General features: G+C 40.3%; 1 protein-coding gene across 5 annotated transcripts in view; it reads left to right on the forward strand.

Annotated features, from left to right (window-relative positions):
* Nucleotides 1–27213, forward strand: part of ush2a (Usher syndrome 2A (autosomal recessive, mild)) — a 237332-nt gene that overhangs the window by 192459 nt on the left and 17660 nt on the right. For all 5 annotated transcript variants that reach the window (XM_042395524.1, XM_042395835.1, XM_042395601.1 and 2 more), the window contains exons 68-76: nucleotides 285–392; nucleotides 1983–2166; nucleotides 4800–4957; nucleotides 7908–8066; nucleotides 9722–9884; nucleotides 14054–14271; nucleotides 14374–14510; nucleotides 26601–26682; nucleotides 26778–26923. In XM_042395524.1, the coding sequence (XP_042251458.1) occupies nucleotides 285–392; nucleotides 1983–2166; nucleotides 4800–4957; nucleotides 7908–8066; nucleotides 9722–9884; nucleotides 14054–14271; nucleotides 14374–14510; nucleotides 26601–26682; nucleotides 26778–26923 (1355 nt within the window). The remainder of the gene's footprint in view (nucleotides 1–284; nucleotides 393–1982; nucleotides 2167–4799; nucleotides 4958–7907; nucleotides 8067–9721; nucleotides 9885–14053; nucleotides 14272–14373; nucleotides 14511–26600; nucleotides 26683–26777; nucleotides 26924–27213) is intronic.

Consider the following 27213-nt stretch of genomic DNA (forward strand, 5'->3'; position numbering starts at 1 on the left):
CAGGTTGGGTGAGCTTCCTTCTTTCTGTCTCTCTTTTACTTTTCCCTTTTGTCTTCTCTTCTCCTTTATCCCCCTATACTGTATATTCTTCTATCCACCCAATTTAAAAAAAAAAACTCATCTGTATAGTTTATTGCAATGAGAATAAAAAAAGAATCATGATATAGGAAGTATGTATGCAATTTTGCATACGTGATTATATGTCTATGATTCATCCTTTGTGCTCTTTCTAGCATAATATTCATACATGTCTGTGTGTGTGTGTGTGTGTGTGTGTGCTACAGGTTTGCAGCCATACACAGACTACAGTTTCTTGCTGGTGGCCTGTACAGCTGTTGGATGTGGAGCCAGCTCAACTTCCACAGGACGCACCCTGCAAGCCTTCCCTGCTGGTACACACACAAACATGCACACACAAACACACACACACATACAGTTAGGAATACCTTAAATATCCTGCAGAACCCTAGTACCTCCAATTAACACATACTGTACATTTTAGGAATTCTGCTTTTGATTTTATTAACAAATTATGTGGTTAAACTGATTCTGTAGGTCTCAAACATTTACTTTATCAGATGTCCATTGTCAGATCCAAGACAGGAATAATATGTTTTATGCAAGAATGTATGGAATTACACATAAAAAACAATTTACAAAAGATTCATGCATTCTTTTTTTGTTTTTGAATATATAGATTACTGGCAAAAATCTGTCACATTTATAGTCTAATTATACAACGTATCGTATTATTTTTACATATTATACTAGTTCATTTTAATTTGTTTACCAGTTTTAATTTGCTTAAAAGATCACTGATTTAAAATACTATAATTGAAATTGAAATTCAACAATATCTTCTGTGTTTACCTTTTACCTTTGTCTCTGTCTTCTTTACTCTTCTATTCTACTCTTACTTCCTTCAGATTTTTTTTTAATGCTTTCTCTCATCTCTTCTTGCTTCTTCCCTTTTCTCCTCCCACTGTTCTCCTTTTATGAATCCTCCCCCTCTCTTGTTCTTCTTTGGTCTCACTATACTAAATCTCACTCACCTTTCTCTTGCTCTCTTCTCCCTCACTGTTGGCTGCAGTGGAAAAAAGCCTAATTTTGTTGCCTGGCTCAATTGGCTCCTTGGATTCTTGTTTATCAAAGAACTTAATTTAGGATAATTTCTCCCCTCTTCATCCTCATTTCTTTATCATATCCCTCTTCCTCTCCAACACCTCTCTGTCTCTCCTCGTCTAATCTACTGTGTCCTTCTGCTCTCTGTCTGTCTTGAGTTTTTCTTCCTCCTCTTCCTCCTTAAAGCTATTGCACATTTATATATCCTATTTTTTTTGTAATGTTCCAATATTTCTGCTTTCTTTTCCATTTCAATATCTCATTCTTTCCCTTAGTGTGTACAGTACCTATACCCCCCTCTGCTTACCTCACTAACCCCTTATCTATTGCATCTTTTATCTTTCTTTATACAGTATATGTTTTATCTCTTTATTTCTTACTTTTATTTGAGCCTACCATTTCTTCTTTTTAAGCTCCTCCTCTCTACCCCTCCCCACCCTTATCCTTGTGTCTTAATGTCAACCACAATGCCACCAGATAATTTAATAACATCTGAAATACACTTAATTGTGTAATTGGCATTAACATATCTGCAAAATGCTTGTGTTTATATTATCAGCAAAATAATTCATTTTCAATTTAAAGTTAATTAAACTCTCCTCTTGCACACGTTTGAGTTGAGTCTGAGACCATTTGTGTACCTTTTTTAATTTCAAATCATTTTGATCAGTTGTTTGAAATAAAAAGAAATGCCTGGTTAGAATGAACTGCGATAGACACCTCTCTAAGAGAATCTGTTCAAAAAGCTTAAAGAATCTACCAATCAATCTAATAATAATATAATAATGATATATAAATAATAATAGGCACCAATTAATAAATGTGGAAACTCACGTCCTCCTCCTCCTTTTCTTCACCAGGTGTATGGTCAAGGCCGAGACACCTGATAATAAACACATCTGCGGTGGAGCTGTATTGGGATCAACCATCCCAGCCTAATGGACACATCTCCCAATACAGACTGAACAGGGATGGGCACACTATTTTTACCGGAGACCATCGTGACCAGAATTATACCGACACTGGACTCCTGCCAAACCACAGGTAGAGTGCATGCGCTCAGACACGTATACACACAAATGAATACGTGCACGAGTGTGTGCCCATACAGTACGTAGAAGTCACACATGCGTAAACACACTTCACTTGTAGCTTCATAATTAATCATCCCTTTAATTCCACATTTTTCCCATTTGAGTGTACGTGTGTGTGTGTGTGTGTGTGTGTTTGTGTGTGTTTATATTGGGGTCACCCTGTTTTAAAAGCTCTCCTATCGTCCCATCCATGTCTCTCTCTCAGGACTGCACGCTGTATATGTCTGTTTGTGTCATTTAATGAGCAAATATTTGACATTCCAATGACAGACGCAAACATCACCACACACACACACACACACACGCACACACATTAAAATCACAAATCAGATCTGGCTTTTTGCTTACAGACAGCAGTGGAGCGTAGATTTTATTTATCTGTTTATTTTCATTTAACCTTTATTAATCCATGTCTTTTTTCCAAGATGGATTTTCTGTTTTAATTATAGGGTGTAAAATGATACCCTCTCTCCTCCCCATCCTGTCTCTCTCTCCTGTCTCCTTCTCTCTCTCCTCGGCCTTCTCTCTCCCGAGACAATTTCTCTTTACCCCAAATAGAATTCTTAGGATAACAACCTGCAGTACTCCAATCTCCTCTATGTGCGTGTGAAAGAGAAAGAGAAAGGAAGGACTGAAGAAGATAGGACTGTATGTGTGTGTGACGTTTAATTTTCCCTAATTCCACATAGTCTGGCAGAAGGCATCCCCGTCCCGACCCTTCGCTTCTCATCACTTGTCTCGCTTCCTATTCACTTCTTTTCCTCTCTCTCTCTCCCTCCTCCCCTCCCATCCTTTCCCTCTTACCTCATTCCCTTCCTCCTTCTTTTCCCAATTTAGCCCTGCGCCAAGAATTACACAGGGAGCACCGGCCCCATTATCTAAGCAGACTTGTGTGTATTTTTGCCCCCATGTGTGAGTGTGTAGCCCCGCATGCCTTTCTGTGTGTGCATGTGTCTGTGCGTGAGACTGCTCAAAGTGGCCATTGATTATTTATGACAATGTTGATTAGCTGTCACTTTGCTTCGGCAGCCCAGGAAGTGTCTAAGATGACGAGAGAATTAACCTATTCCCTCTGGCTGGCCCCGCAGGACACACACACACACACACACACACAACCACGGCCAAACAGATGCAAATGCCCCACTCACTGATTACCAACCACACACACACACACACACACCATTTTACTTTTGATATCCCAAGGCGGTGTTTACATTTAAGTAAATATCTTCCAGTGATGAAGTGTTTAAATTCATTCTCCCACTGAAACCTTATGCCATGATGAAATTCTTCCTCTCCATCACACTCAGTCTCTGCTTCACTCTCTTTTCCTCTCTTCACTTCCGTTTCTCCGTCTCACTCTCCACCTGTCTCTCCTAGACATAGTTGGTATGTCTAGAAAGGTGTGTTTATTTATTTTTTTTATCTGTGTGCCACAATGTATGTGTGTGTTTGTGTGAGTCTATGAGAGTAACATACGAGTAGTTTTAATATCCTTTCCTGACTGTGTTCTAACCCACTGCAGAGGTGCTAATGGCCTCCTGTTTAAAACGGTCTGCGCAGGAACAATAACCCAACACCATCGCCTATTAATGCATGTGTGCCCGAGTTTATAGCAAATTAAAGGCTTTTAATGTTAAATGGTGGCCCACTTACACAGCTAATGTAGGCTTTAGCACCAGCCAGCCACATGCTCTTAAAAGGGAAATCTATCTTATGATGTCATGGGCAGGAAAGATAGAGAGTGTGACGAGAGAGGCAGTGAGACAGATGAAGGAGAGAGAGAGAGACAGGTGGATGATGGAGAGGGAGGAAAGAGGAGGAAACCAACCAACAAGTGTAGTCACCATATGAGTTCACACACACACACACACACACATATATACACGCACATACTTTCAGAAGTTTAAATATATTTGTGAAGTGGTTGCAGGGTTTTATGATTCCTATGTGTCTTTCCAGAGGTTGTTTTAAAGAAAACATTAAGATTTCTTCTATTTATCAATTTATCACAACTCTTAGAATTCAAAGACAAAACATCCTGGAACATTGGACTTGCTGGTTATCTATCCCCATCTATTACTTGTAAACTGTAGTAAGATGACCACACCAATGTTGCTTGCTTTGTTTGCTGTGGTGCCGTTGTCAGTGTGAAAGCCCTTTACCATCACACCTGATGCTGTGCTGCTAAATGGTGTTAGGTGGAATAGTAGAGGAATATATTTCAGTTTTATTGTGGTATGGCAAGATGAAACACATACATTCAAATAAAATAAATATATATTTTAGGTTGTGTCATAGCTTATATATAAAAAACTGGTGGAAAATACAAAGAAATCTTAAATATATTTGGGATATATAGTATTAATAATCCTGATCCAGACCATGATCCTGACAATACACAGTGGTATAGTATATGTTTTTTGTAAAACTGCCCCCTTAACCTTGTCATTCTCTATTTTCTCTCCTTCTTCCTTGATCCCTCATGCCATTATTCTCATTTTCTCCACCTTGTCTTTCTCTGTGCTCTGTTATCTCTATGCTGCTTTCTCCACACCCCTCTTTACGCTGCCACCTCTTCAGGTACGTGTATGAGCTGAAGGCCAGTACAGGGGGTGGGACTGGTTTGAGTGACAAATATGTTATAAAAACACCAGTCTCGTGCCCCACTGGGATCCCAGCTCCCCACAATGTGACAGTCTCAGGCCCCCACTCCATCTCTCTTGCCTGGACCCCTCCTGGTGAGTAGCAATCTAAACGAATGGATGGATGGATGGAAGGAGGAAGGGGTAGATGGATGGATGGCTCTCAAGTAATTTTCAGTGTCTATCAAAATGTCATAACGGATTAGACACTTTGTTTTGATATAACAAACTTGTTAGTGTTTGTTAATGATGATTTTTATAATCTGAACTTTGGTGTATTCTATAGTATCTAAGTGCATAATCACGTGTATCTCAACATTCTCCCTAAGAATAATTTTAAAAGACTCTTCAAAAGTAACAGATGGCTGTGGCCCATCAACATTTTAAAATTCATACATTTAGATTCACAATGTTGAAATAATTAAAACTGATGGCTCTCTAGCATAGTTAGATTAGAGACGCCTGTGTGGATATTACTAAAAGAAAACAGTGGAGAAAACATTTCCAGAAACCAACGTTCCTCCCGCTGCACAACTCTACTGGTGTTTGGATATCTGTTGTCATTAACCAATCAGACATCTGATCTATTCCTTTAACAACTGCACAAGATTTTATTGTGAGTAACTGCGCAGTAACTGAGTTGTCATTGTTCACCAGCTCAATGCATCCCAGAGAGAGGGGCTCGATTCAGTGTTTAGTAATTCAAATCTTTTTTTCAGAAGAGAAAACTGCATCTGCAATTAACCCTCTAACATAGACATCCACGAGCATATACTTGTCACACTGCAGCAGGAGCTATTCAAAAATCAACCCACAGAAACAGAAGGATTCTTTTTCATTGTTCCTGAAATTATATTTGTTATGATTGCATTAGCAAATCTAATCTTCTAAAATCTACTATACACACAATACAGAAACATTGGCTGTCACATTCATTGGATTTAGCTCTACAAGGCAAAAAATATATATAAACTCACCATATCAAACTGACCAGAAAGAAGTTTCCCTCCATATGAATCACTTCTTCCTCAGATGTAAAGAAACAGCGAGAGAGGGGTCAGACTTAAACAAAAGCCCTGAGTAGTTTTCCATTCACCTTCTGGCCTCTCAGGACCTGGACACACACACACATCCGCAGGCATACATGAGCATACACTCAGGGCTGAGTTTCATGCTTATGGGGCAGTGATTGTCTGCCCTAACCCATCTATCATTGACTATTACTCTCTCATTAGGCTGATTTCCTATCTCAGAAACCGCTTATAGGGCCAACTAGCAAAGACACTTCACTCTGTTGCGTATGTGGGTTTGTGTGTCTTTCTGTTTCTGTATATTTGTGTCTGTGTTTATGTATGCATCTTTATACATGTGTATTTGTGTGTGTGTGTGTGTGAGTGTCTTTGTGTGCATGTGCGTATGAGTGTGTGCACATCATTGTGGAGATATTTCCATAGGCAGGTCTATTCTATCGTCATTACTGGTTGATTTTAAAGGTGAGGAAATATCGTCTGGGTTCTCACGCTTGGTTAACTCCCTGAGCCCATAGTCTGGAGTGTTTTCGACTGGTGTGTGTATTTGTGTGTGTGCATGCCTGACTCTCTGACAGTGTGTCTGTCTGTGTGTATGTACATGCACATGTATTTGTGTCTTCATATGCATACATTGACTGCCAAAGCACTGACGTATGGCTATTAAAAATACATTTACTCTAGGATCAATTCCTCCATCATGATGTTTGTGTGTGTATGTGTGTGTGTGTGTGTGTTGGGGGAGGCTTTGTATGTGTGCATGGGTTGTTTGTATGTAAGTGTACATGTGTGCATTTATGATTGTGTATGTGGTTATCATATGTGTGAAATAGAAGATGGAGAGGCAGCTGATTGGTTGTAAATAATACAACTTAAATATCACAGCGACAATTAAACCTCTATGACTGAGCAACATAGCGATCAAAGAGAAATGCATTATGACCCCTGTGTGTCGTAAATATCACTGTGTGTGTGTGTGTGTGCGTGCGTGGACTATGTGAAAGTGTGTTAATACAGCCAAAGTGTGCTCATATTAAAAGCTCCATGTGCTGAAGTCAGAAGTGTGTGTATGTGTTTGTGTGTAGGTGTGCATATGTGAGTTGGGGGGTGAATAATTGAAGTCGCTCATTTCTCTGGTAATCAGTTCGTTCTCAAGATATCCAGAGTTCATGAATGTTGAATAACCCATCACAATACAGTTGGCCTGAATTATGGAAAAACCTCCGGTGAGAATATTAACAAAGTCTAGGTGCGTGTGTGTATCTGTGCGGGTGTGTCTGTATACATTTGTGTGTTTTTGTCTAGTTGTGAGACCACAGTGGCAGGATTGTGAGGGCAAGATGTGTCAGTTTTGAGGCAAAAATATAAACAGATATATACTATAGATGTACATGTAATATCAAAAAATGTTTATTCATATCCAACAAACATTTAATATAGAATACAACCCTCAAATTATCAAATAAAACCCTGCTTGTCCAAAGTATTATTCTACATACAATACAATTTCAAAATGGAGCAAGACTTCCTTGACTGTACCTGTAAATAGCCAATTAAAACCAATGGAGATACTATATGCTCTTATTTACCCTACAGAACACACAGCCTGTTGTATTCAAGCTGAATGTCCTTTTTTGCACTGTGAAGCAGGCAATGACCTTTTTACATGTTAGAATGGTTTTAAAAATGCTTTCCTGGGCATCAAGAGGCAAATGTGAGCCATTCAAGTGAGTGCTGTCAATGATTTGATGACAGTACTACATTATCCCTCCTGTAAACACTGCCGAGTGTCATGCATATGACATGCTCAAATGTTATCTCACAGTCCATGTACATAGCTGTTACGGTCAGCTTGGTGTATCTTTCTGGATTGAAAAAAACTTAAAATTATCTAATTTATCCTTCTTTTTATTTAAGTTATAAATGTTCTCCAGCAAACAACATTACTATAGTGCAGTACACTAATATACAGCAAGTAAAGATAATCATATCCTGTGTGTCATTTTCCTTTTCCACAGCTCAGTTTGACAGCAGCCAGCCTGTAAACTACAACATCCTGTTAAATCCAGGAAGTGACAGTGCCATAATGCATCATGCAGGGCAACACCTGCACCTCTCTGTTACAGGTCTAGAGTCTTTCACCACCTACTACATCAGAGTGCAGGCCTGTCAGATTGGTAAGTATTTAATTATACAACATACATTTTATATAATTAACTAAACTTAATAAGACAATAAGATGCACATTAAAAAACAAAGGTACAAAAATATATAAAAGCCTCACCATTAAATTGAGGAAATTGTAGAGCTCAGCATAGAGAGACTGCAAACCTTAACCGAATGATTTGTGTTTAACATGACATTTCTGGTGTTCTGTTTACTAAGGTAGGCTTCACTTTATAACAAGCTATGCTGTCCTCTGTGAAACAACACACTGCAATGTGCCTGCACTTACACAGTAAATTGGCCAGTTAGATTCAAACCTTGAGGGTGGTTAAAGTGGCTTGATTTATTCTGTGTCGGCACTTAAGATGGCCAAACAAATTTGAATACTGAGGAGGCTTCAGACACCTTGTTTCATGTTCATGTGATGTGAGTGGTGAGAAGATCTTTACCTGTGATGGAAGATCATTAAATAGAGACATTTAACTGTAGCTAAAAGCCTTTTTCAATGGGCTCAGTATAACCCTTTGGCCTCTGTGGGGCGAGCCAAGCCGTTACCACTTTCATTTCCATGTTGGCCTCTCAGCAGGGGATAACCATGCTGATCTGTGAGATGACGGCCTTACTAGCTACAAAGTGCAAACAGGGTCACTCTGTGTCCTCAACAGATCAGTCATAGTCAATGGTTTGGCCCAAAAAATGTGCCAATGTGCAAGCGCTGAAAAGGGGGCATTTATAGAATTAATATGCAGTGTTTGCCAATTTTTTGTTAGGGGTAAATTGTTGTTGTCGTTTTTTAAAAGTTTTTGAGGCAATTAACTGGTGCACCAATGAGGTTCAGACACTCATTCCTAAGATTCAGTGTGACCTCAAAGGCTCTGTCAGAAACCTACAGAGAACAGTGCAGAGTAAGTTTGTAACTTAAAGTTTTAGAGCATTTCTTCATCAGAAGTCTACACTCCATGTGGATAGTTATGTACGGTAATAGGGCAACATATTTTCAATTCAGTTCAATTTTATTTATATAGCGCCAAATCATAACAAAAGTTATTTCACAGCACTTTTCACATAGAGCAGATCTAGACCGTACTCTTTAATTTACAGAGAGCCAGCTATTCCCCCCATGAGCAAGCACTTGGCGACAGCAGCAAGGAAAAACTCCCCTTTAATGGGAAGAATCCTCAAGCAGAACTGGGGTCTAGGTGGGCAGCCATCTGCCTTGACCGGTTGGGTTGAGAGAGAAAGAAGGAGGCAGAAAGACACAGAGAAGCATAGTAACAACAATAATAACAATAACAACAATTATAATAATAGAGATATGACTAGTAATGTCATATGATGAAAGACAAACTAAAAAAAATCAAACCAAGCTTAAACTGTTGAACTACAGAAGTTTACTAATGCTACCCATGTTTTACCAACATTGTGTTTGGTAAGCACTACGTAAACGTTCTTAGGTGTTGCTGGTAAAAAAGGGTTATGTTTGTTCTATGATATGTTAGCTTTCTCACTGAATGAAAGCAAATGTAGAATGTAGGCATGGCAGCCTGTACTGTATATATTGTTTATCTGATTTGTTCCATTAATGTAAAAGAAATAATCCAATAAATACGTGTTCCTAGAAATGTGTGTGTTTTGAGATAAATTCCTCCTGTTGCATCTCTTGCAGAGGGGTGTGGAGTAGGAGCGGGTGTGTATGTTCGGACTTTAGAGACCGCCCCAGAGGGTCTGCTGCCACCCACAGTAAAAGCAGCTGGTGCCAGTGTCCTGGAGATCCACTGGTCACCCCCCCAAAAACCTAATGGTCTGATCACCTCCTACCATATTTTCAGGTAACATACACACAAAAAACACAAATATATTTTATTCATACACAAGTAAAAAATGAAAAATAGATGTAGAAAAGAAAAGAAACCAGCATTGTTATTAGGTAATTATCTTTGATGTCATGCTGACTTTCTCCCTTAGACTTTTTGTCAGTTCTCTCAAAACATAACAAATATAACAATGATGCATCATAACAATTTTTTTTTTTGGTATGGACAGTCATCTGTATCGGGTTTATCAGGTATATGAATGTAACATGAGGAACAAGACAACTTAAACCAGCACCAACCTTTGTTGTTTAAAACATACAGGATGAATATACTTTAATCACTTAAACCGTACAAAACCCACCATCAGTATGTTTAATCAGAATTTTGGATTCACTATATTAGGCCACAGCTAAAGTCATCAAACCCACTCAAACTTTATCATCTTGTTCTTAAAGCTTGGACTCATGCTGCTGTGCAGGAGTTGCGTGCTATGAGATACACTTGATGCACACCATTGATGTACTCAGTCAACCCGGCTCTTAACTTCACACATTTTAGCCCTTTACTTAACCTGTGAAATCAACAACTTACTTTTACCCCACAAAATACCAGTCGAGCAGACATTTCTGAAGAATGAACACATAAAGCAGACACAACAACAACTACACACCAAACACGGAGCTGCATTCACCTTCTAATGTACTGATACATACCAGTGTGTTCATGCGCTCACATTAGATCCTCAGTTTATCACTAATGAACCAGAAGTAACACACATACAGGGCTGTATAGTTCGAAGTTTTGATCGCATGTGCTATTAAAAATTATTCTGTGCGAAGAGAAATATGTATCTACTCGCACATGTGCACACACGGAGCTCAGCGGAGCAGAGGAGAGACAACACTCGTTACATTACTGTTACTCAGTTGTTGGTTAACTTGGCCTACTGTTGAGCCACTTGGTTGCTACACTTGCCAGGGTTGCCACCCAGGTGGACATCTGCACCTGCAAACAAGCCTATACAAAGTAACAAATCAAACCCATCAAGGCAACCAAAGTAATGTTTTCCCAACATGGTCCTCCCCGTAGCGGAGGGCAGCTTTTATAGAACTATAAAAAGTACCTGAAAAAAGTATTTCACTGATATGGTGGAGTGGAAAGAGTGATTTAGTGGATCTGTTTATCCAAAATGAAAAAGGAGACAGTGAGTGGAAGAAAAAGTATTAGAAGAAGAGGACAACATAGAGAAATGGAGGAAAGGTCCTTGTGACTTCTCTCATGCAAAGGCGACACCACCTTCCCCACACGCCAGCCACAGCAGCACAGTTGTCCAAATCTTGTCCTGATCAGTCTGCACTCCCACAGTCAACTGCCACAAAGAGAGGGAGATGCAATTTCTGCACAACAAAAAGGACTGTAAAAGTAATGTCTTTTTGCAATTTGTTTGAAATTTGTAAACCAGTTTGTTGTTTTGTTTTATGTCTAATACACTCAATGCAAAGTTGATTGTGTACAATTGACAGAAAAGGTGGGTTTCCAGTTTGCAAGCAGTGTTGATTGACGGTTTTAATGTTTAAAGTGAAACCTACTATTCAAAATGTTGTTGCATCTTCACTTTCAAAAAAATTCATAGAAATAATTATGGCTGTTTTGTTTGTTGCAGCTGAACAGTCAGTCTGTCTAGTTAGGTGATAAAGGCAACTAAATACCAGAGACACAGTATTCTTTTGCAGTCCAACTGCCTTTAATAAATTACTAAAGCGTATGCATACAGGCTCCCTGAGCTCTGCAGCAAGAGGAGCACCTTGAACACTTCACACAAACACTTTATACTGTCAGCCTCCACCCAACACAACCATCAACACGAGGACCTTGTGTGCAGTCACAGATCTCTGTCTGCAGACACCTGTTTCCTGTAAGATAATCAATAATAATTCCATATATGGAGTCATACCCATCTTGTACAGCTTCCAGTTCTTGCATTAAGTTCCCTTTTTCCAACAATCACCTCTTAGAATCAGGGTCACCATGTATCATGCACTTCAGATAACCTTATCTATCTTCTTCTTTCCTAACAGACTAGACATTCATTTGCCTAAACAAACGAGGTGTGAGACATCTTGGCAAGACATCTTAAACTAAAACAGGGTCAAGAGTGCATCATGTTCTTTAAAGACAAAACTGATCAGTTGATCACACTTCTACACTGGATTAATGATCAGTCATCAAAGTATTAATAAAATAATATAGTAATTTCTCCAACAGTACACTTCTAATATCATTTTTTCCTCCACACTTTTGTTTTAGATAATATGAGATCATAACATAGTGTGATTGTGAATGTTTTCTCTGTAATCGAATGGTGTCAAACCTAAAGAAAACACTCTCTCTGCTCTCTGAAACAGTAATGAAGGATAACTCACCCATTTTTTAATGGCTGATAAGATGTCTCTGGGTGCAAAATACAATATTGGTTCAAAATTTGGTATCGGGACTAATCATAAAGGGATACTTGAGTCGGAACAAAAATTACCCTCTCCATACTATGAAGGGTCAGGATATGAACGGTATGTAAGTGTTAACCATCCACCTGTGTGTGCTACTAAATTTTTCAATGTGCTACTGAAATCTTTAGCTTGCACCAGTGCATACATATAATATACAAAGAGAATGTATATACAGAATAGCCTAGAAGTTTTGGTGATGCATCTTCTGGCAAATGTCTACTCACCAATCTTCTGTGTATGTGTGTGTGTGTGTGTGTGTGTGTGTGTGTGTGTGTGTGTGTGTGTGTGTGTGTGTGTGTGTGTGCGTCTGCGCATGTGTATTAATGCATGCTGAAGGTCGTGGTCTGCTTGTTGACCAAAGAGTGTGTGATCTGTATGCAGGGTCAGACCAGACTAAGCCCTTTAAGTCCTCAGGAAACACAAATTAGCATAGCAGTACACACACACACACACTGACACACCTGGCATGATTAGACTGAGGCAGACAGGGACTTGGATAAAATAGGAAAATCTCTCTTTTTCCCTCTCTCACACACACCAGAAACCCTACATAATCACAGACATAGGAGCTTACCAAGACATAAGGGTGCTTGCATCAGCCAGTGACTTACACATGATGTTAAAAATGTGTTATATCTTTCATGTAGAGGCGGAGGTGTGGCAACATGTCACTCCCAAAGTATTCTGAGTGTCTTTTTGTTAATATAAGTTTTCATCATAATCAACATTTAGTTATAGGAAATCTCTATAGACCTCCATCTGTACCTAAGGGGACTTTAATGTTAAAAAAATGTTCTTCTTCAAATGATAAAAACTTATTTGATAGCATACATTTAACTCATCTTATTACTGAACCTACCAGAGTTACTGAAACATCATCATCTTTGTTAGATTTGATCTCACCTAGATAGGATTATTAAGTCAGGGGTGCTTTCTGATTGTTTCATTTTCATTTTCTGTGTCTGGAAGATTAAGATCCCCCATCTTCCTCCAAAATACATAAGTATGAGGCAGTGTAAAAACATAAATATTGATCACTTTATTCAAAATGTTACTGCAATAGACTAGAATAGGTTTCAGTTGAAACTTTATGTCGAAGACGAATGGAATTTTCTTTTGAGTGAATTTATTAAAGTTGTCGATAAACAAACCCCTTGGAAGACAATGAAAGTTAAAGGTGGACATTTACCATGGATTAGTTCAGAGGGCGTGAGCAAAATATTGAACAACTAGGGATCCAACTGACTGGGAAACATACAAATACTTATAACACTTAGAAGTCCAACTATTATAGAAATAGTCTTTCTTAAGATTTTCGTAAATCGTTTTATCCCTATTTCAGTCCGATTTTTGTTCTAATTTTTCTTCTACTGCTGCCCTTGTAAAATTTACCAACAAAGTATTCTCATCCTTAGACAAAGGTCAATTTACAGGTGCTATTTTTATTGATTTAACCAAGGCTTTTGATTTGGTTGACCATTATCTTCTTCTTAATAAACTGTACAACAGATACTTGAGTATACTTTTTTTCTTTGTTTTGAGCACAGTGCAAGAATATTTTGAACATATTGCAATTACACAAAAAGTAAAATGTATAGACTTGAATATACCTTTTTTAATTTGGGTTGTAGGAATAAAAAATGATCAATGGCTAATCCAAGTATTTATTTTTTGAAGGCGTCCAGTAGGAACAGAGGAGGAGCTCTTGGTTTTCATCTGGTCCAGTGGGCCGCTTGAATTTTTTGATGCAAGCCCCGCCTTGCAATCCTTCAGCTTCTTCCAGTACAGGGTTCGTGCCTACAACTCCAAAGGCTCAGTTCTGAGCCAATGGGCTTCAGCCCAGACCCTGCAGGCAGAACCACAAGATATGTCTCCTCCCACTGTCACACCCACCGGTGAGTTTACAGAGTCACATGAAAATTGGTACGATTAAAATATTATTGTGTTGTATCACTGTAACACTGTAACAGTGTAATAGCGCCACATGCTGTGCACAGGTGGATACTCAGTCCATCTGAAATGGAGTGGACCTAGACAGCCCAACGGACTCATTTCCCATTATAGACTGGTTTACAAGAAGCACCAACAGGACCCAACGCTCAACTCAACTGCTGTTACTGCTCTCACTGTGGAGGTAAATACACACACACACACACACACACACACACACACATAAATGCACACACACACACACACAGTGAATGCTGGATAATGGGAGCATGCATGCATTTATCTGCGAGAACAGTCTCCTCCTTAATCACGTTTGGTTTCTGTTGCTATTCATTGTATCTGGCATCTGGTGGATAAGTTTATTCACACATACAAAAAACTTGAGATCACAAACTTAAACACATGCAAACACCCCTGTAAATGTCCATGTATAAAATTCCCAAACATTAAAAAATGAATAAAGTGTATAGTTCATATATGTAATATACAGTGTCTGTGTGCATGTGTGTTTATTGTCCTTTGCGGTGCATGTGAAGAAATTTGGACTCTACCTGTGGTGCTGGTACCATCTGTTTGCCAGTAAGGGGCCTGAAGACACACACAAAGACACACACACACACATACACACACACACACTGGCCCATGGCCTGCTATTCTCCAGGGCCCTTCCCACAATTCCTTGCCACTGTGCCATGCCTGATGCACCAACATAGACAATAACTATGAGCAAGCTCCCTCAAACCGAACACACAGACACCCCCTCACACAAACACACACACATACTTTATATACACATATCGTATACTGTAGCCCATATAGCCATACAAAAAAATTAAAACACAGATGAATACATACTCAAAAACAGACTAACACCTAAAACACGTCTTTGCATACATATAAAACTAACACACTTAGTTAGAGTCATACCTACATTCAGTGCGTATAAATAGGGATTGGTTCACCCAAAGCTGCAATGGGATAATTGCCAACAGTGGCTAGAATCCTCTCTGGACGCCACCACACACCTGTATATGTGAGTTTGTGTGTGTGTGCATTAGTATCTGGAACTCAGTCTTGTATGATGCTACTTAGATGTAGTAGTAATCCATTTTGTATTTTGTTTTAGAATTTATCTATACATGACAGAAAACAGGAAAAGGAGAACAAGAAAGAAAAAGAAACATGATCAAACAAGAGAAACAGGGATTTGAGACAAAGATGACATGGAGAAAAAATGAAAAGAGGAAGGAGGACAAACACACTTAGAAAGAAGAATTTGGCAAAAGACAGTGGGACAGGTTGGTAGAACAAAGAGCAATAGTTAATGGAGAAGGTAAGATGGAAAAAATGAACGAGACCAAGAGTGAGTGAGACTAAAAGGGAAAGTAGAGGGGCAAGAAAAAAACAAGTGAAGGAACAAGAGGGGGTGACAGAGTGATAGATAGGGGAAGGAGGGAGGAGAGCGAAAGGGGGAGAGGAGGAAGAAGTATAGATCTATATTCTGTCCATACGAGTGGCCTCTTCTCCCTCTGTGACCTTTGGCTTGTCACTCATAATTAATACAAGATGTAAATGGAGACCTTTCACCTTCTCATTGATATGGAACACTCTGTGTGTGTGTGTATGTGTGTGTGTGTGTGTGTATGTGTGTGTGTTTGTGTATGTGCTTGTGTGTGAGAGGCTCATTGACATGGCATAGACTTATTTTGGTGGCGGTCATTTGTCACACAGTTGCCTTCACCACATGCACTCCGTTGTTTAGGAATACACAAAGAAAGTGTAAATGAGTTCAAAGTTCTAGGCAAACTTGAAAAAAGCAACCTTTATAAGAAATTTTTAACATTTGTCTTGATTTTGTGCTGTTAAATATGTGTCTAGTAATGTACAGCCAAAATTATTATTTGATAAAAACAATCTAATAGTGTTGTTTAGTTAATATTGTTGTTTTTAGCGGCTTTTAACAAACACAAGACAATTGAAAGATGTTCGGCATGGAGAGCAGAGGTTACGGCTCACAGGTCGAAAAAAAGTGTAGGTGGATAATGTGGAGAATTGTTGTTGAACTTTTAAACTATTAAAATCACAAAGGTCTCAAGTTTTAGTAGCAAGTTCTATAGTCGGAAGTGACGTCAGGACTTCTTCTCTTGTCTGCTTTGTCCTCACATTTTCATTATTACTGAGCATTTTCTCCTTCGTTATGTTCATGAAAATGACTTTTGATTTCTTTTCAGCTCAAAATTTCTTAGTTTTTGGATCTATTTTTGCATGTGTGTGTGTTTCTGTGTCCATTTGGTACATGTGTATTTATGTGTGTATTGATCTCAGGCTGGCTTGGGAACCCTGCTCTGTGCCAGCTTGGCTGATTAATGGGGTCGTCATGGCAATCGGACGGAATGAGGGTACGAAGCGCAGGCGGCCTGCCTCACTAGACCCCTATGCGCCGCCTGGCACACACACACAGTCTCTCTCTCTCACACACACACACACACACACACAAATTTACTCTCCATGCCTTACACCTTTCTGACAGACATGTTAGTCACTCACACAACCCTGTCAGCTTGCCTTTCTTGCATTGTGGTTCCCCTACTTCTTTTTTCCTTCATCTTTCTCTTCATTATTTTCTGTCCTCCTCTTTCTTCCTCTTAATGTCTTCCTCTCTGCTGTTTACTCTTTTTCTTTTTCATCCATCCAGCTCCTTTTTGAGGCTCTTTTTTTTTTTTTAAAGAAAATCATATTTTCTCTCCACTCTTTCTATGCCCCCCCCCCCTACATCCCACTCAGATTCTAGCAAGTGAGGATCATTTTGCTCTCCCCAAATTCTAGGCACTGGGCAAATAAAATCCCATCTTTGTTTCATGCACCTTCCCCTCACCTCACACTTCCCCATGACCCTCTTCTCTCACCCAACTCTCACCCTTTCTTTCTTTTCCCTACTCCTTTTCTACTCACATCCTTCACTACCCTGCAACCCTTCCACCTGTTTCTGCCCATTTTCTACTCCATCTCAGTCTCTGCTGCCATTTTTCCTTCATTTCTCTCTCTACATCTCCTTCCTCCCTACCCATATATCTTAATTTCCTCAGCTCTTCTCTTCCATCTTGTACCACCATTTTTACCACCTTCTTATTCCTTTTCCACCCTTATCCCTTCTCTACACCTCCCCAGTCTCCCCAATCTCTTCCCTTCCTCGCTTCCTTTCTCTCTTCCAGTCACTCCTCCCTCTTCTCCTGCATCTTTCACTGATGTTTAAATCCTGCATTTCTACTACCTTCCTCTTTCTCCCTCTTACTTTTCTGTCCTTTCCTCCCTCCCTTGGCTCTTCCAGATGTTACACTGTGGCCCTTGGGATCACTGGTGAAGGGAGACCATGTGCATACATATGTGTGCTTGTGTGTGCTCGTGTGTTAGGTACTCTACGTGGATACATATGTCTGAATATGGTTGCGTGTGTGCCTGTGTGCATGTATAACATATTTTTGTTTGTGTGTGTATGTGCGTCAGTGTGTGTGTGCGTGTGTGCTGTATTAATACATCCCATTGATCAGAGCAGGACCCCTGACAGTCATCATCCCTGAGAACCATCTGGCCGACGCCTGACGCTCCCTCACCCAAACACAAGCTGACACCCTATTAATCTGCTACCGCCATGCATACATACGTGTGTGTGCGTGCGTGTGTGTTTCTGTGTGTGTGAATGAATGAATCAGTGAGAGCGTGTGGAAGATTGTGTAATGTGTATGTAAGAGTTTCTGTGTGTGTCTACGTGTATGCATGTGCGTGAATGTGCGCGTATGTGTGAGCTCCAAATCCAAACCGTGCACACACATACGAACGTGTACATGCACCACTCCACCATCCGCCAACAACAGCCGGCGCTGAAGGGAGCTGAAGGGTGCTTGGAAATTAAGGTTATTACACAAATTGAGCCATATGGTCTAAATATTTCAGAGCTGAAATTTACTAGGCAATAAAAATGGCCCCTACCTCGGTAATGGTGTAAATTACAGCTTAACCACCAGCGCTAATGATGTCCTTCTGTATGCCCCGTAACCAACCGTACATGAAGGACACATTGTTTAAAAAATATCCCAGGAAAAGCGAGAGAGGGAGAGAGAGAGGGAGAGAAAGGAAAAGGCAAGAAAGAATGGGGATAGAGGGGGGAAGGATGCAGTGAACAGGGGGTAAGAAGGAAGTGAAAGAGGTGAGGGAAGAGGAGAGTTAGGAAAGAAAAGAGAGAGAGATTGATATAGGGAGTGGAGAGAGAGAGAGTGAGAGAGCTAGCAGCATGTTTACAATCTGTTAGTTTACCATTAAGAGCCCGTCAGAGAGTGCAGGGACAGCGAGGGCCAGCCGGCGAATTGTGTCTCAAAGCCAACATGAGGTTTCAGAGAGCGTGTGTGTCAATTGCACAGTCAAAATGTGTGCATTTAGGCATGCGCAGTTGGAAGACGTATATATGTGGACATGTTATCAGAATATGTGATGTGTACATAGGCACAAATGGTCTGCAGGTGTGTTGAGTGATTAGATAGGAACAAACAAGTAATAGTGTTAAACACATGGTATGAACGCATAGTATGAATACAAATGCATAGTTTGGGAATACTTAAGCATGTTATATGTTGGCACATGTTGCGGACACATGGTATGGTTTGAATATGCTCAGTAAGGACGTGATGACTTAGAATACAGTTTTCATCTGCTCACAAACAAGGCAACGATGTGAGCATCACCGAAAGGAAAGAGAAGAGCTCAGCAGGCATGGTTTCTGTTTGACACGCAAGTGAGCTTACCTGAAGTACAAAAGGACATCACATTGTTGAAAATAAAAGTTAGCTTTTACCTGATGAAGTGGGTGGCAAATCAGTTCCATGCCAAGTATTTGATTGCCCACAAAGAAAACGTCCTGCCAAGTGCAGGTCATTGTCCGAACAATTCGACACATGCCAGACTTCATCACTTAACGAAAAAGGTTGAATAACTTAAAGAAATAATTCAACATTTTGGTAAATATGCATATTCACTTTCTTGCTGAGAGTTAGATGAGAACATTAAAACCACTGTCATGTCTGTATGGAGATATGAAGCTACAGCTAGCAGCAAGTTAGCTTAGCTTAGCATAAAAACTGGAAGCAGGGGGATAAAACTAGTCTGGCTCTTTCCAAAAGAAACAAACGCACCTACTAGCACCTCTATAGCTCATTAATTAACATATCATGTCTTGTTTGTTTGATTGTTACAAAAACTGAAGTGCAAAAATGTCAAGTTGTAGTTTTACGGGGACTATTTCTTGGCCGGATGCAGTGACTTCCTGGAGTCTCTGCTGGTTGCCTGGTAACCTCACGGTCACCACAAGACTCTCGGCAAGAAATCAAATGTGTAGTTCACTAAATGTCCAACTATTCCCTTTGGATGTATCTCAAATACAGGTCTCAGGGGGACACAAAAAACTGAAAGACTGATGCTATTTGTAAAGCCAATACCTCCATGATCAGAATCATGCAGTCAGAATAAAATTAAAATAAATATCATTAGTGCATTTTATGACATCACTGACTGACATCACTTTTTAATGTCCCCTGAAAAATTCTGTTGTGTTGGACTTACAGGGTCTCTGTATAGTATTTGCTTGTGTTTTCTATATTTGCAGCAGGTCTGTATTTCGCCTATGTGTTGTCAGTGTCAGTTTGGCTGTGTTTTGTCTATGTTTTGTTAAGTTGCAGTCCTTTAAACTCTCTCAGCCACTTTAGTTTTCATGTCATCATCAAAAGCAAAATGTCACGGCTATAGAAATATATTTTTGTCAAGAGATATATGATTTTTCTTTATATACTATAATAGAGAGATATGAAAGAAAATATTCAGTTATCCATACCTAAGAGCATTAAGGATTTTGAGTTTGGAAAACAGCTTTACTCCTTCACTTGTTGATTTTAATCCAGTATCCTCTTTGCATTGCTTAGCCACAGAAGAGTGTGCAGAGATGGAGGGTGGTCAGAGGAATAGGAATGATGAGGCTTCGCCCTTGCTCTCAGTGACACCCTTTAACAAATGAGGGAGACAAAGGAGTGGAGGAGAGAGGTAGAAATGCATAGCTGAGTGCACAGAGGGTGAGGAGAGTGGGATGAGGAGGTTGAGATGGGAGGAGGAGACAGGTGAAGAGAGGAAGGAAGGATTAGAGGAGAGGATAAGGAGACTCAGATGCAGAGTTCATTAGGCCCTCGGCCTATCAGACCCCTTAGTTAGAGGTCTCCAACTCTGATTGGAGGGCTCTCAGCATTCTGCATAAACAGCCAAATAATCAGGCTGCAACACTCCCTCCTCTCCTCACTGCAACCTTTCTCTCCATCTCCTCATCTTTTTCACAACTCCTCCCTCTTTGGCTTCATACTACTCATTCCTCCCTCCATCTCTACATTTCCATCTGGGTTTTCTCTACCTCGGTCTCAAATTACAGTTTTTTATGTTATTCACTCCTACCATCCATCCCTTCCTCTTCTGTCTCCCTCTCACTCTTTCAAGTGATTTTTTTTTTTCAAGAGAGTTTTTATTCTCCTACTTCCTCTTCCTCCCTCTCTCTTTCTCTCAATAATGACAGGTTGTGTGTTATTGTGTGTCTGTCGGGCGAAGAGGCCACACCATCTAGTGTAGTGCTCTCCACTTGTCTTAATGGGTGTTTAGTGCCGCAACCACGACATGATGGTCATCACTTTAAAGGAATGCTGAGTATGTGAGTGAGTGCATTTAAGAGAAAGAGAGAGAGAGAAGTGTGTGTGTGTGTGTGTGTGTGTGTGTGTGTGTGTGTGTGTGTGTGTGTGTGTGTGTGTGTGTGTATATGTGTGTGTGTGTGTGTGTGTGTGTGTGAAAACTTGTAACTGAACCCTTGTCAAGTGTTTGTTTTGGAAGTGGGCAGTACTTCTGACCATAGTCGGTCTGGAGGAGGCGTTCCCGCCAGCCTCCTTGTCTGATGCAGTCTCACAGTCCAGACATGAATGCAGAGTCTTTGTGTTTGTATTTGGCAATCTGCATGAAGCTGATTGATTGGTGGCAAAGGTATTAAAGATGACAGGGATGCCACAGAAGGATAAATTACTTGTGTCTGCATTTTGGAAGATTAACCCTCCATCGAATCGAGAATTTCAAGACACACCCTACGCACCACATCTAATGCACAGAATGTCTCATTAGTTCAAAGAATAGGCTGTATACCTTTGATTATGGGCTAATACAGCACCATATATTGGCCTCCAGGTTATCCCCAAAACAGTTACATGAAAAATGTTCAGTGCCCCAAAATGAACTCCACATCAGTTTTAATGTACTTTAATGTACCCAAATACTGGAACATGCCAAAACAGAGGTAGAGGATTTTCATGGTATAATATCGGTTCAGCCCTTCATAGTAAATTGAAGGGAACTTTTTTTCCCCCTCTACTTTTGACTTGTGTTTTTTACCAACTAGTCAATAATTAAAACCAGCAGACCTGGTATATAATACATTTTATGAAATATTTTTCATATTGGATTGCCCTACCTGATTAAAAAAAAAAGCAGACACATGCTCGCTCATTTCATTTTCTGGAGATATTTTTGTGGATTTTAAGCACGCCGTCCCTCTCTCACCAGAATTGGTTGTCTGGTCTTTGGCCACATATCACACACACAAACACTCACACACACACACACAAACACACACAGATGCATATGTACACACCAAATATGCTGTTCCTGGGGTTTGGAGCCGCCAAAGCCAATCATGGCTGTCGGTGTGAAGTGGGCATGCCTGTTCCAGACCCCTGCAGTCCCTCTCTACTTCTGTGCTGGCCACAGACAAAACACATGCCTAATGGCACTCTGTGTGTGTGTGTGTGTGTGTGTGTGTGTGTGTGTGTGTGTGTGTGTGTGTGTGTGTGTGTCGCACGAACGTCTGTATGTGTCAGGGTTTGTCTAACGCACACTGACTAGCAGGGACACCCATGCAGGGCATTTACAAACAGACACAGGGCAATTGTTCCAGCAGCATTGAATTAGGCATGCACACATAAATACATACACACACACACACAAACTTGGCTTGCGAGCTTGGCATGGGGCACGAGAGAGCAGCGTGTGGTGCTCTGGCTCACCTCAGAAACCTCCGAAAACAATTACTGCTCTCACAGCGCTGGTCAGGGCACAGCTTGTACTAATAGACTGGACTACAGGGTTGAATTGAATTGAATTGAATTGAGCTGAATTGAATTGAATTGAATTGAGCTGAATTGGACTGAATTGAAGTGAGCTGAATTGAATTGAATCACATCTGATCATAGCATGTTTTACTAGACTCTGAAGATACATAATGTAAGAAAAGGTGAAACAGCAGGGTGCTTTATTATCTCTCCAGGACTTAATATGACAGAGCAGAGAGGGCTGAGAAGGCCTGTGGAGAGAAACATCCCTGAGGCAGACCAGTTGGACCCCATTCACCTATCATTAGACATGGGTCTTTCATGTATGTTCTTAGGCAGTCGCTTTACTTTTACCTATGTGTGTGCGTGTGTGCGTCTGTGTGTGTGTGTGTGTGTGTGTGTGTGAGAGAGAGAGAGACACAAAGAGAGAGAAAGTGTGTGTGTGTGTGTGTGTGTGTGTGTGTGTGTGTGTGTGTGTGTGTGTGTGTGTGTAGCCATATGCTAATGTTGGTCCGTCTCTCTGTCTCTCTGCGGGGCCCAGTGCTGGGGCCTTTGTGAGATAATCAGCATAATTCTTTTGACAAATACACATGGTTATTCTTAATTAGTATCACACACTGTCCCCCCGGCCGCACCATGCCTCTCCACCTGAATATCACACACACACAGATGTGCACACACTCACATTTCTGGGGACAAATGAGTACAAAACAAGATCCTTGCAGATGTTGGCCTGTTAGGATACATGCAGATGCTTACGCATACAAGAATTTATAGGGATACCGTGCACAAGGCTCAAGAAACACACACGCACACTGACCCTCTTATATAGGCAACACAGACAGAAACACACACTGTCCAGAGGACCCCTGCTGTAGCTCAGCTCACACACCAAAGAGAAGACAGATTGAAGAAATAAAAGATTGAATAGATTGCTTCCTTGCCCTGGATGCTAACTTGTGTTGAACCATGTAAGATCTGAGGACTCTTTAATGTATAAATTAGTAAGACCTCATCTTGTCTCTTCTCTTCATTCCCTATCATTGTCTGCTTTACTCTCTCTGTCTTGTTTACACTTTCTCCCCTCCATATCTCTGCAAATCTCTCTTGTTCTCTCTCTCCCCCCCACCCTCCCCCCTCCCTCTTGACTTCGTGCTCTCTTCTCTGTTCTTTTGCATTTGGCATGATTAACTACTGACTTTGATCATTCTCACACACATGCACATGCTCGAGCACATTGATTTTTAGGTTGACTCTAACCTTTTCCTTTCATATCTTACATTGTTGCTGTTCATGTGGTCTTCATAGGTTGGCCTTTTTTTTTTCAAAATAGGCTTAACAGAAAAATACCATTTATCAATAGCAGTTTTTGCTGCCATAGATGTTGACAACCTCTACCGCTCTAACTTTGCTGATGCTGTAGCAAAAAATGAAAATGAGATTTTAAATACTTCTTGCTAAATTGTGATATAACTTTAGCCCGGAAATTGGTATGAATTGATATGTATTCAAATTAAAAAAACAACCATTTAATAACTAACTGTTTAATCAAGGTCAGATGCTCAAAGTACACATGTTCTGTAGTATACATGACAGAAGTTAGGGCACTTTTCGCACAGAGCAGGTCTAGACCGTACTCTTAAATTTACAGAGACCCAACATTCCTCCATGAGCAAGCACTTGGCGACAGCGGCAAGGAAAAATATAGGATACTGTTAATTTCTTAAAGTGTTTGTTTTGTCTGTGCACATGTGTATGTATGAGAGAGAAATAGTTATTGAGGGAGCTGTTAATGCAATGTAATAGTAGTGTGTTTCAGTGTTACACCATTTGATTACTGCCTGTCTGTGAGCATGTGTGTATGTGCAGTTAGCAGGCTGATGTGGTGAATTTCATATTGCTTGATTGTTGGGTATTTGTGTGTGTGTGCGCGCACGCGCGTGCATGTGTGTGTGATGTAGCGAGGAGGCTGTTAATGTGGTGTGTTTCAGTGATAAAGTGTTTGAATGTATTGCCATCTAGAGGCGTGTAGCAGAGTCTCCATGCTCCTATAAAAGCTGCCAGCGCCAGATGCTGCTATTGACAATGTGCATATGTTAACCGCTTTATAGGCCACATGCCTCACATATTTCACTGGCTTTTAAGGTAGAGAGATCTCTCATTCTCGCTCACTTAATCTGTCTCTCCCTTTTGTAACATCTATCTTTTTTTCTCTCCCACTTTAGCTTTCTCTCTTTTTTACCCATTCACTTAATCTTTCCCTGTCTTACTCTTTCTCACACACTCCCCTCTTCCTCTCTTTGTCTCTCCTTTTTTTATTTCCTTCATCAGTTTTCCTCACTCACCTTTTACTTTTTTCTGTCCCTCTTTTCTAATTCTCTGTCCTCTATCTTATTAGTTATATATACTTCATTTCATTCCGATCCCTTCTTTTTTTTTTTTGGTCTTTATTCCTCCCTCCCTCCACCCCTTTCTCTCTATCTTTCTCCACCCCATGTCCCTCTTTTTCACGTCCCTCCCTCCCTCTCTCCACTGAGAAGTGCTGTGATTTGCAGGAGGATTTAGCTTGTGTCTAGGTGTCTAGGGGCTTATTAATCCTATTTTACTGTGGATGAAAAACACGTTGGCTCCCAGACATGAAAACTGTGAATACATGCATTCTGGTTGTTGTTCAGACAGTTCATCCTTGGTGCCACGCTACGGTGATTTGTCAGGGTTTTCATTTGATTCAGTTTGAATTGGAGCCTTTTTGATCCTCTAGCCGCTGCATTGAAGTGGGTTACCAGTTAATCTCTTTACATATGCTTGCTTATGTGAGAGCATACAGTCCTGAACAGACAATTAATAAAAAATGCAGACTCAACACATGAAAAAAATATAGCCTCATTTGTTGTACATTCACACAAATGTGTTCACTCACACACACACACACAGAAGTTGGTTAATAATAATAATAATAATAAAACTTTTTTTTATTTATATAGCACCTTTCATGCAGGGGATGTAGCTCAAAGTGCTTTACAATAAAGTGAAGAAACAAGAGAATAAATAAAAACAGGCAAATTAAAACAAGTGAAAATAATGTGCAATAAAAGGAAGGCATAAGAACAATAAAATATGTAAAAAAAAAAAAAAAAGAATAAAACAAAGAGAGTGACAGTTAAAAGCAATGTTGAATAAATAAGTTTTCAATTGTTGTTCACAGAGCTTACATCCCTTGGGCAGGGAATTCCATAGTTTTGGTGCATAGTTTTTGGTGCTTTAAAGCTCTCAGTCATAAACAAACAAACAAACAGGCAATGCTACATCCTGGAGCCTGCTGCTCCCTAACTACCATGTCATCACATGCCAGGGCCTTTTGAAACAACAGTGTGTCTCTTATCAATTAGTAAATGGTGTTCCCACTGTATCACACACATACACACTGTCCCTGTGTCTGCCAGGGTGCTGGGCTGGGTCCCACTGCCTAAAGCTACTGGCAGACTCACTGTGCCTGCGTCTCTGTGTGTTTGTATATGTGTGTGCGTGCGTATGTGTGTGTGTGTGTGTGATTGTGATATGAAAGGGTGCATGTGTGACATAAACACTCAATCTGCAAGCTTTGAATTCACCCATAAGGGACGGCAGTTTGCCTGCCAGTCTTTCTCTGTCTCTGCCACTTCTCTGGTGTCTACTTACTTTGCCATGGCAGAGCCAGTATGTTGAAATGTTGATATCACAAATCCCATGTCATGTCATCTTAGCTTGCCATTGTTTCAATGTTCCTTTTCATTTCCCATTTTAATGAGTAACGTACAGTTTTATATTCATCAATGGTTTGTTTGTCTAACTAATTTCCTCTTGCTCCCTTCTCTTGCTGTGTTATACTGTACGACCCTCTTCCCTGTGTCCCTTTCCACCGTCTTTCTTTTTTCTTTTAACTCCTGCCTAATCATTTCCCCTCTTTTCTCTTCCCTATCTCCTCCTTCCCACAACCATCTCCCTTTTATCTCTCTCCCCTACTTTCTCACACATTTTCCTGTTTCCTTTTCCTACTTCTCTGCACTCGTACTCATTCAATCTCTCTATATATCATTCATTGGTTTCTCTTTATTTCCCAGGGTTCAGTCCTAGAAGCAACAGTCTACGGTCTTGAGCCTTACAGTGAGTATAGTCTACGAGTGGAAGCTGTAAATGAAGCAGGTGGGTTGATTATGATCAGTATCTCATATAAAATATGCTGGATAATTGCTGTCTGCACAAACCACTGAATGTCTAGATGTTTTGTAACTCTTCAGGCAGTGTGTCCAGTCCATGGGCAGGCACTAGGACCCTGGAGGCTTCTCCTGCTGGACTGACTAACTTTACAGTGGAGCAGAGAGAGCAGGGGAGGTCGTTACTACTAAGCTGGGATCAGCCAAGTGTTCCAAATGGAGTCATCACGGTACATACAATACACACAACAAAAACACAGAACACATACCTAAGTGCATGCGCAGCACTGAGCAGGTGAAGCAGGGCAGGGTGCTCCTCAGATAAAATTATTCTCATATAGTGGAAGACACAGAAGGAAGAACAGATAGATACCAACAGTATACATAGACACACTCTCTAAAGCCCAAGTACGCTCATAAGTGCAACTACACACTACAAAAAACAATCAATTCTCCCATGTAATTGAATTTAGCAACTCTTTTGTTCATCAGTCCACATACTTAACATGCATTCTGAGCC

The sequence above is a fragment of the Thunnus maccoyii genome, chromosome 1 (genome assembly GCF_910596095.1).
Source record: "Thunnus maccoyii chromosome 1, fThuMac1.1, whole genome shotgun sequence".
Lineage (NCBI taxonomy): Eukaryota > Metazoa > Chordata > Actinopteri > Scombriformes > Scombridae > Thunnus > Thunnus maccoyii.